At 40.7% G+C, this 11,591-nt stretch overlaps 2 protein-coding genes across 2 annotated transcripts; both read right to left on the reverse strand.

Annotated features, from left to right (window-relative positions):
* Window positions 1-46: 46 nt before the first annotated feature.
* mbpb (myelin basic protein b) lies at window positions 47-4,068 on the reverse strand. The gene is made up of 5 exons (XM_079469565.1): window positions 3,829-4,068; window positions 1,772-1,873; window positions 1,647-1,673; window positions 1,066-1,149; window positions 47-789 (listed from the first exon to the last, which is right to left on the reverse strand). Exons 1-5 carry the CDS (start codon window positions 3,943-3,945, stop codon window positions 757-759), a joined length of 363 nt encoding a protein of 120 aa, XP_079325691.1. The 5' UTR covers window positions 3,946-4,068; the 3' UTR covers window positions 47-756.
* Window positions 2,019-11,591, reverse strand: LOC306901644 (myelin basic protein-like). Its single transcript, XM_079469564.1, has 4 exons — window positions 11,325-11,591; window positions 9,424-9,472; window positions 6,938-7,001; window positions 2,019-4,294 (listed from the first exon to the last, which is right to left on the reverse strand). The coding sequence occupies exons 2-4, from the start codon at window positions 9,466-9,468 to the stop codon at window positions 3,996-3,998; spliced, it is 408 nt and encodes a 135-aa protein (XP_079325690.1). The 5' UTR covers window positions 9,469-9,472; window positions 11,325-11,591; the 3' UTR covers window positions 2,019-3,995.

The following is an 11,591-nucleotide window of genomic DNA, read 5'->3' on the forward strand; positions in this document are numbered from 1 at the left end:
TTTACCTCATATATTTCCGAGTTTAGTGAACGAGTCAACCTTGGCTAGTGCTTGACACCTGTTTATTAGCACAGACTGCACATCAATGAAATACAGTTAACACTTTGCAATATTTATTTTTCTAAAAGTCAAACAACACAGACGGTCTTGGTTTGGCACTTTTAATTGTCATCAACACAGGACATGTAAAACTTCATTTTTAGTTTGTATGCCATCTGTTTTCTGATGAAGTGACAAGCCCGGCACACACACCCACCGAGGCTTTTATTTAACACACAACACATCATGGTGCCATAAGAACGTATTGTCGGCTGTTACTACATCACAAGGAAATCTTCAGACTCATTCTTGTTAGTAGGCATGTTAGCATACGGAGTGGCTGCGGGTCACGTGTGATATGTGTGATGCACAGCCTCCGTCAGCGTTTACATGAGCAGACAACACAGATAAAGCGTGTGTCAGCCATACACACATAAGAAAGGTACGGCTACACTTGTGTACACCACAGAGACGAGACAAAAGAGTTCTGTTAGACAGATACTGGTGTCGACCTAACCAGACTAAAGCTGTGTCCGGCCCGCACACCTGTCATAGGTTACACACAGAGTTAGTTGACAAGATCACACAGGAACAAATCTAAACACAGATTGTATTGTCACATATCAATCATTGCAAAGCCTTCTTGAGTTACGGAATTAGACATATACGGGTTATTTCCATCTCCTTGTTCTCAGCTTTCAGCTGTGTGCTGGGATTTCAACGCTTGGATGAGGCAGACTGGCTTCCTCCCTGAAACACACGGACAGTGTTAAGTTCCTTTAGTGAAATAACTATTGCAATAGAATTATTGATCACAAAATATTATCAACTTTAACCACACGGACAACAGAAATGAAACACTAAACTCACAAAATACACTAAAGCCCAACAAAACCTGTGACAAGCTGTGAGCACTACACATTTTAGGCCATATATATATATATATATATATATATATAAAACTTATTTAACCGCAGGCAAATGAAACTATAGTTGGGTAGTGATGGCAATGTCAAATAAGCGTACCCTTTTGAAGATCCTGGTTAAGGTACCTTGACTGTCTCCGCGCCCTTTTTGGCCTTTAACAGAACTGTGTGACTTCTGATCCCCCTGTTGAGAGACACGTACAGTTGAATATACAACAATAATTCATCACTAATTCAAAACTGCTGATAGCTGAAATCATGGACTACTTAGAAACATATGGTGGCTTAACTATAGCTCAGCGGTAAGAGCATTGTGTTAACTACGCAAGGTTTCGGGTTGGATTGCAGGATAATGTCAAAATGAACTTCATACAATTTTCAGGGACTTAAATGCACGGTTACAAGTGGACTTTCATGCTAAACATGAGGAAGGTGTCAAACACCGAGCTGGCTGTAAGGCGTTCATATGTAGATACACTCAGCTTCCATACACGTTTCCCAAACGGTTTTTGTAACCCATGGACGGTGCAGGAGGTTCTTCTTCCTGTTATGGGCGATTTCCCCAGGAACAGCATCACTGTGCGTTTGTTTGATAAACGTTAGATTTGCAGATCGTTTGAAACCGATGGATGAAGCGCTTTAAGCTCTACGTGTGATGGTCACCGCCCCTTTAACTCTCACCTTTGACTTCGGGGTGGAAGGAGAAACCTGAAAAGAAAAAGAGTTTCCGTCAACTGCTCTGCGGCATCGATTCTCAAACTAAATCGATTCCATTTTTGTCAAAGAATCATGAATGAGATACATACGATGTTTCTGAAAAAGTGTACGACAGCATTCTCATTGGCGCGGCGGCGAGGTGACGCGCTCGATCTCTGAGGGGAGGCAGACAACGCGCCCCGGAAAGACCCCTGTGATGAAGAGGACACAGTGAACAGAGAGCAGCCATCTTCACTCAGCAGCTGCACATACAAACCCGTCGCAGACGGAAGTCATGTAAACCGAGCCCGCGCTTCCTTTGAGAGGTTTCTTTTTTTTTTTTTTTTTTTTTTTTTCCTTTGAGAGGTTTCTGTCACCGGATGTGTTCGAGCAACACCGTACATCCGGTGACGTCGCTCAAACCAATTGCTAACGTCCACACGAACTTCATCACTTCCGCAGGTGACCACACACACACACCTGTGATGCATCGGGCCTTTCACTGCTCCACGTGTTCTCAAGAGCACAACGCGTGGCCTGCAGCTGCGCAGCTGCTACTGCTGTCCACAGGTTTGATGATGTGTCTGCGCAGGGCTTTGGACGATACAGCTTTACGATTGCGTGAGTATTCAAATGAAAAAGACTCGTTTTGGTGCCACTAAATAATATCGATTTTTGGATTTTCCCAGAATGAGATGAACATCTTTCAGATTGACTTTTTACGGTTTAAACACAATCAAGTAGGTTATCACGCAGATGTCACACTGAAATCCTGTAATATCAGCCTTTAGTAGCCCATAGCTAAACTGAATATATTATAAACGTGCACTTTCCCTGGTAGACCACAATCTCTGCTGCAAAACAAAACGTCAAAACTATTTAAGACATAATTCACGTATACTACATGGATTCCTGAGCTGTACAACAGAAACATATCAAAACCAATCACTGCATGTGTTAGATTACAACAGATAAACAAATGACGCAGGCGCTCATGTGCTTGGACACAGATTTTAATCCACTTGGTGACAGGAGGGGTTATGGGACTGGAGGTTTCACCAAATCAATAGAGAGCACAAGACATTAAGAGTATAGATAACAGCAGATAGATGTGTTAACCTGAGGCATGTTTCAGACGTCGCTTTGAAGCAGCAGCATATGCATCATCAAGTACACAAATCAAATCAACACTACTGTACTACACACATAAAGAACACAATTTCCATCTGACCTTCCTACTTAAGGAAAATGAAAAGAAATATATTGCAACTATTGCATCCACGTCAGCAGGTACGATTAAGGACACTGATGTGTTATCTTTACTATGAAAATAAGATCACAAAATAAGCAAACATGTTACAGAAGCTAATTTCAAATTTCGTTTCACATTTTCCCAAAAACGTAATGCAATTGAAAACACATCTCTGACATGCACATGCAAGGAAATACCACAATGTATTTTTCCAAATTCCCAGAGTTTGTATCCACTTTGGTTTTTCTTTCGGTGTCTTATTTTTCTTTCATTTTATAAAGGTCTGTTTAAGGCTCTGGAAATTGCATAATCAGAAGCACAAGAAAAGCGGCACGGCAAATGTAGATTATGAATCAAGAAACCATTAGATGATTAGCAGTGAACTGAATTTCTCAAGAAGCTTTGATCGTAATTGTTGAACTATTTCAGTAGGAATGCATGTAAGTGCGCTCCCTCCGTACCGCAAACACAAGTTCTGACATAAACTTAATCTACATGACCAAAGTATATTATTCTACACTATGCCATAGGTACCCTACAGTATATGTGCTGATGCGGTGCAAAACTTGTTGGAATGACTGGCGGTGAAAAAGTGGTAAAAATACTAGATTTGTTTTCTTTCACAGGCTTTTATAATACATGGAGTACATTTTATAAAACTCACTTTGTTAATAAATCACACAATTTACACAATCCCTGATCCACAATAAAAAGCTTCAGCTATAACATACCAAATGCAGCATATACTCGGAGGGGTAAATACTCAATACATCAGTGTGACAGTGAAAAAAAGTAATCAAACTTAAAAGTCAAGAATAGCTGAAAGTATAAATCATTGCAAACAACAAATACTCCTAGATAAGGCTCGTGTGGAGAGAGATGTGAACGCTAATTTGGAGCCCACTCAATCCTCACCTTTCCCTTCCTCTTCTTGTCCCCTCCGAAAAACTTCCCAATCTGATCCATAACCGTCGGGCTCTTCTTACTGCGACCCAATCTGAACGTGGACTGCGAGGAGTTTGCGGATGCCATATCGAGCGTTCACTTTGATACTGTCAGCGGTGCTTTTTTCAAGAGCAAATTTAATCGGCGTCCTGCTCAGCACACTCGGAACCGCACTCTGAACCCGCTCCGCTGTGCTCCTGGATGGTCTGCAGCTCGTCGGTCTCCGATGGGCGGCCTTTGAAGGTGTTGTCCTCGCGTCCCGGAGCATCCCGAGAGAAGAGGCGGACCAAGTGTGGGCGGGGCTCTGAGGCATTAGGGTCAGCTGCGTTCGGCTGGTTCCAGCTGCTCTGATGTACTACGGCGGTCGTGGAGTCAGTCACCGGCGGACTCTTGCCGGAGCGGTCATTGTTCTGGTTCATGTCGGCCTCGCCCATGCCTGCGCAGAGAAGGAGAGAGATCACAGTAAGATCATTGTCAACGTAAGACCTGCTTGTCAAACAGTTCCTCACAAACAGACCTTTGAAATCACCAAACCTTTATGCAGTAAACGCAGTGGTCGTCTGTCAGAAACCAATAGGCCAACCACATTCTCCAGAACTTTTCTTGCAAAACATCTAGATTTCGGAGGGTCGCTCGCACAAGATTGTCGGGTTTGAACCCAGTGCACCGGGACAAAGCCGCAACTGTACTGCCATACACAAGAGAATCTGCATTCTACAGTGTCTGACAGAGGCCCTTTGTGCAAACCACACAGTTATTCTAAAAGAACAATGGAACCAGTGTGACTGTAATAACTTCCCCAGGCTGGACACTCGTCTCATTTCTGAACTCTGTCATGTAAGGTCTCGTTTCAAACCATTCAAGGTACGTGAACAAGTCCACAGCTTATTGTCAGAGAACAGATAGCTGTCCCAATCCCTAGATAAAGGACAAACACACAATTTCTGTTGTGAGCCGTACAACAAATGCCCACACACGATGTGATGTTATGAAGGGTTCTCTCCTTCTATCTCGAAATATGTTGTTGGTTCCGTTCATGGTGTTACCTTGCTTCAAGAGATCCTAAGTAAACCCACGATCAAGGATGTCATTTATGCATCAGATCTTTGGGTCAACTATTCCTTAAACAAACCTTTCCTGCAGCCACACAATGTTGTATTGCTCATGTGTTAAATTCCACATTCCAGATACGTTATTAAGACCTTCGTCAAATAACTGTTTATGAGCAACATCTTGCATCCCTCATCTTTGCATGTTTAAAAAGTGTTTCTTTATTCCTGATAATCCTGTTGTGAGGTTCCTCGATAACATTTCTTAGCTGACGCGCGTCCAGCAGGAACAATTGGACCCACGCAGTATGCGGCAGTGGGACCGAGGCATGGAAAGCATGTCTCTCCGAGGGGCTGCAGGCATGCGGCCTCCCACCCGGGCATGAAATCCTCACTATGCTGGCATTCATGAAAGCCCCAAGGCACCCACAGGCCCTGCGGAGAGACAGTCGCTGGTCTGTTTCAGCGTCCTCGTCCAGCAGCTATTCCTTAACACATCTCATTCTCTTCATTACAGTCCGTAACAATCACAGCTGACACAAACAACAACCACCAAGCCTATTCGATTAGGTTTATGAAAACCAAAGAGTATGAAACCATTGAAAAGGACATTTTTACAGTCGTGTTATGAGTGGTGCCGCTGTGATGCTGTGGGTCAACAGCAGTAACACCATACGGCAGGAAGTTATAACTAGTGATACGGAGAAACACGCGACATTAAACATGTCATTGTGACTTCTGTGTGCATGAAATACAAAATACTAATGATTTCACCTCTCCTGTCCTGAACTTCTGTCTGTGCACACACTGACTTCTCCATTCAATCCAGCAAGTGGATGTTTGAGCACTTCTCATATAATACATGAGAGAATTATGCGAACAAACCAAATCTGCAGTTTTATCACAAAGCTATTATTCGTTTATACTAACGTATTACATTTTCTTTCGAGTCAATTTTACACAGCAACGGTTGGGCGACTTGGTTAGTTAAATCTCCGATCCTCATCATCTTTTCTTTCACATGTATGATACGATGCAGATGAGATTTGATACCGGCGGTGTGTCGAGGATGGCTACGTGTGAGGCAGAAGAATGAGGCTGAGGACAGTGAGGCAGTGAACAATATCAGCTGTTGAATATAAACACGCAATCTCTGTAGCCTGTACCAGCTGGTGTTAAGTGCAAACGTGTGCTTTCTCTCACTACACAAACACCAGCGTGTCATCATCCACAAACACACACACAGCTGTCATTGTACCTCTTAGCACCTTGTTTACTCTGTAGAATCACTTTATTTACTTCATTAGCGTTTGTAATGTCCTCCAACAGTAAGTGGTATACATTTGATTTATGATGATACTTGCATTTCCGTTAGTGGATGATTGTATGTCCATGCACACCGCTGTAGTTCTACTCATAATGCATACAATACTACAAATGTTTAACAGTACTAGAAAAATAAATGACATACACGCCTAATGCAGATGAATTCATGTTTTAGGAAGGCCAGACAGATCAATTGTCCTATGCATGCTACCTGCCGCACACCTGCCCAGGTGAAAAAAAGTGCGCTTCCATTATGTACTTTAAGATAAACTTAAGATCATCTAAGTGTACTCAACTGAGCGGTACTGAGGCGCCATGAATATGAATAAAATGTGCTTTGAACATACTATATCTATTTTAACAAATGTATTTAGTTACCACTTGAAGTACACTTGAACTCTTCTTTCATACACTAGTGTGTTCAAGTGTACTTCAAGTTTTAATACACTTGCTAGTATGTTAAAAGCACATTTGAGTTCATATGCATGGTGTCTTAAAATAGCACCATTGAGTACAGTTATCTTAAAAAAGCTTACACTTTAGTGTATTGAGTATAAAATGAGTGCGTGGAAATAAATCACTGCAAGTACATTATGGAAGTGAACTTTTCTCCTGACTGTACTGATCCATTCTGTCTGTGAGTTTTATTCATGCATGTTTTGCTTCATGATGAAGGTATAAAATGAAATGAGAAACGTTCTTACCAAACACCTCATCGTGAGACTCGGGCGACTCGGCTATGTGTTTAGATGATTCTGTTGAAGAGCCCTTCAAAAACAAAGTCAACAAACATTTAATACGCATTTTTACATTTAAAACATGCTTGTTTTTTAGAAAAGACATGCAAACTGCATTTTATAAACAGACATTCACATCTTTTAAATCAATGCAACAGAATTACCATCCACCTCACAGCATGAGCTAAAAAACAAACCCAACAACTGTGACACTGAAGTATATAAATAAATATCAATTCAATAAAACAAAGAATTCTTGCTGTGTCACTCGTCTGCTATGCAAACATCATCAGCACATTGTTTCTACAGACAATAACAAAAATGAGGTATTTAACGTATTTAAAAGAAAAGCGAATGTATCTCAATCTTAAACATTACCCTTAGCACACTGGCAGATATTTTTCTTGTTTTGAAGGATACATTTCAGAAAACGACACTTAACGGGCCTCATTTATGAAACATTTGTCAATAAATGAGTCATTTGCGCACGAGTCATATTTCGTAGTAAAACATGTGTATGTTAATCATTTATAAACAGGGAGCGCATGCACGCTCATTCACCATTATCATAATCTGCGCCTATGAATTACAGCTACGCAAGTTACATATCTATGAATGCTGTTGAATCTTCTGGACTTCCTTCTCTGGTTTGGCTACATTATATTGCTTTAATGCCTGTGATACTTCTATATGCTTATAAATTCAACTTTGTCCATGAAGTGTTTTTAGCAGCTGAAGAACGAGCATCTGGTGGCGCTTGAGAACGCTTCAGTGGCACTGCGCCTTATTCTGGAGATGCGTTTGTTGCTGTGATTTGGAATATCCGCAACAGTTCTTCTACTTGTTACTAGTATCTTATTTTGAAGAAAATTACTTCATGTGAATTAATATGAACATTTCCATTGTTGTGTATGATGATTGGTCTGTTTAGTGTTTGTTCCGCCTCTTCTCCTCTGTGATTGGATTGTGGACAGTGACGAGCTCAGTGTTTTACCCACAATTAAAAAGTAAATAATTATAAAGTAGTTTATGATACAGTGTGCATCAAAATGCAGTGTCATCAGTTTACAGAACGTTACGTGTGGTTTTACGCACCATTAACACGTGGTATGGAGCTGGTGTACTTTTCTTTCGTACCAACTAACATTTTCATGAATCCGAAAACTTTCATCAAAACAACTTTACAACTGATTTACACAAAGAAATAGTTCTGCTCATGTTTCATGAATGAGGCCCATTTTGAATTTGCTTCCTAACTCAATTTATCTTCATTTAAGAATTTGGACTTAAGACCAAAATAGTTTTTTTAAGTGATCATATGGGAGGCAAATGTGAAACATGTTGAATGAATGAATAACAAACTGCCCTCATCCCCATGTTCCTGGATAACAGGGAGAGGTTGATGGACGTGTGTATCAGCTTTCAGCTTAATGTTGGTACGCATGCGTGCAAGGTGTTCGTGAATACAAAGATTTGCATTCAAGCGTTTACATATATTTGTAAAAGAGGATTTGAGTTGGGCTGTGCAAACAAATCAATTAATCGTTTTCTTTACATGCAGTCGATTCAATATCGATTCTTAAAAGCTGTGAATATATATATATATTTTCATTCATATCTAACATTCATGAAGATGAATATTATTACTACTATCCACTAGATTACAACGGCTGGATGTTACAGCAGGGAGCGTATCGTTCATTCATTGCTTCATTAACATGGCGGATGCGGGTGTGACGTCGAATTTAACATCAGCTTCACATAAAAGACAGCGGTTCACATGATTGCAGTCCCTCTGTAAAGCGAATTTTGTTTGTTGAACTGTATCTAAAATGTAAAATATGTTCTGTTTCAATACACCCAAGTGTGTTTAAAGTTTAATATACAGGTTTGTGGCTCTTCATTTCATTTTTTAATTCGCCATTGTAATGTGATATTAACTGATCTTTTTTTAATCTATAGGATCTGTATTAAATCTATATTTAATTGATAGCCGGCCCTAATTTGGGCCACATTAAAAATAAAATCAGAATATGAGATTTAAGATTTTTAGAAAAAGTCAGAATGATGAGAATAAGTCAACACAAGATTCAAGTCGTAGTATTTTTAGAATAAAGTCCGAGCAGGACAAACCATACTTTAAATAAGATTGTAATATTGTGAACGTGTTTGGAGTCACGTATTGAACAATCAGAACACAAAGCACTACAGATTAGTATTTTTAGTTTGCGGCCCTGCATTCCACATGCTTTTATAGACGGTCTGTTAAACCCTGTAGGACATGTGCGAACAGGAATATTCAGATGACTTTACAAATGTCAGACATCACATCCTGGAGGGCAGTAAATGCAGTGTTATTCGTTGAAACATGTTGCAGACTTCTCATGAAATGCACTTTGTCTCAGTATGTAGGTAGAACTCAAAATGAACAGAAATGCATTACAAGAACACACCTGAGAGACAGATACTGGGTTGGGTTTTCTAAGTTGCTGCCCCATGCTCCTACAACAGAAGGAAAATCTATAAACATGACATCACTTTTATATGATATAGTAGTCAACACGGTAGTTCTTTCTCTGTGGATAACAGGAGGCAGACATCACTGTGGAAGAGCTTCACTTGTCGAGTCACGCACAGATCTTTTCTAGCGCCACCATGAGATGAGCACACCGGTGTTAAACTAAACATACGTTCATTGAGTTTTAACCATAAACCATCATTATTGCAAGACAACTTCTAGAGAAGAGAGTAAGGGTTTCCTCATGCAGGTCAGAATGAGATGGATGCACGCGTCACATGTTTTCATAGGGTTGCTCAGCTCTGTCAATGATCCGGGACATTGCTCATCTCATTCTTATTCTCTGTTTGCGTGGAAAAGCTCTGTGTGCAGCGTCTGGCCCGTGTCATGTGACCTGCACATCATGACTGCTGAAGCAACACTGCCCTCTGGATCTTTCTACACATTTTCTACTAGTTTTTAAGATTCGGACATCTGTTCTTTTTCTCGGACTTGTAATTGTATTGTTATTTTAGTTATGGAAAATGACATGATTAGTATTTAGGAGGGCAAATTCATGCCATGTACTTTATACTTGCTACACACCCACAAGAAAGGATGTTGTCCGTATGTTAATCTTAGGGTAATGCAGGTATGTTAAGTAACTAGTAGTGGCAGTGTTAGTAAATCACATCAGTGTCCTCATCATATTGTCTGCTATGGTGATCGGCGGGTGGTGTTTCCTTTGTTGTTGGAGGTTTTTTATTAGCATTTGATCATTTAGTTTAAGAGCATTTCAAGTTGAGATTGCGTAACGGTATTTAAAACAAGTAGTTAATAGTTTAATAAACTGTATTTGGGGTGCAAATGAGAATATTAATATTGCTGCGTGAACTGTAGAAGCACAGGACACTGTTCTCAACTGCAGAGCCGCGTACACTTTTGTTTTTGATTATTTATCTGACATGCGAGGTTTTAAAGAGGAGTGTATGGGATGATCCTGTAGTGGACCATGTGCAACTATACTAGAAGAATCTTCAAGTTTGACTTAATATTGTATAAGGGAATATATATTTGACCTGTTTCTCTGTCCTTTATCTTAAGTGTGTGATTCTCAGTGTGTGTTTTCACCTTTTTCTAGTCGCTATATAAATAAAGTTGACTTGACTATGTGTCTCTGTGAGCCAAAGGGTTAAATGCGCACTGAAACATGTGTTTTTAGAAGCACATTGTTGTTATTTTTGAGTGTTGTGTGTGTTTAGTGCTTCATACGGTTCCATCAGATGTTTCTTCATCACTTGTGGTTAAAACACCTCTAAACATTTCGAATCGTGTTCCTCTCACAAACTCCCCTCTTGATACAGTCATCTGTCCACCTGTCGACAGTAAAGCACCAGCGGCCAAGCGAATGACAACATACATCAATAAAGCAAAACAGTAAAAGACACAAAGAAATAAAACACTAAAGTGCCGATGTGTGGTGATCTCCGCACAGCTGTGCGTGAACGCGCCCGTGACGTCAGCTGGTTATTTTGCGGGTACTCGGAGGGGAAAGAAGAAATAAACGACATGTTTAACATCTTTAACACAAGAATCAGCAGAACTGCACGACGCTGAAAACTGTAAGATCTGTGGTGACATCGACAGCCTGCGTTCGTCACAAGTCACGACGCGTTTGCCAGAGTTGTTGTTGTTGTTGTTGTTGTTGTTGAAAGCTTCGCTACGTGACCAAATCGAGACAAGTTACATAATATATCAGTCAGTCTGCATTGAAAGACAACACAACATCTGGCTTGTGCAGCGCGGTGGTAAGCAGAGATGAGATGGAGCGTGTCGTGATTTGACGCGCGCACGTACCTGTCCGCTGAAACGCGTGCACTGCGCGATGTGTCGATGTCGGTTTCGTGTCAGAAGCGCATCAGTCGGTCGACATCGGTGTAAATCTCAAGCTGTGTTTTGCGTTAGTCGTGCTGTTAAAGCTGCATGTGCTTCGGATCGATGATCGTGTACTTCCTGCTTTTAGGTAATGTAGGGTGGGGCCATGAGCGCGAGACACATCCAGCCGCTGCAGTACCACGCGTTTCAGACCGGAAGTTAAGGAGAATCATATATGGGTCTTTAAGA

The sequence above is a fragment of the Barbatula barbatula genome (assembly GCF_947034865.1).
Source record: "Barbatula barbatula genome assembly, chromosome: 12".
Taxonomy (NCBI): Eukaryota; Metazoa; Chordata; class Actinopteri; order Cypriniformes; family Nemacheilidae; genus Barbatula; species Barbatula barbatula.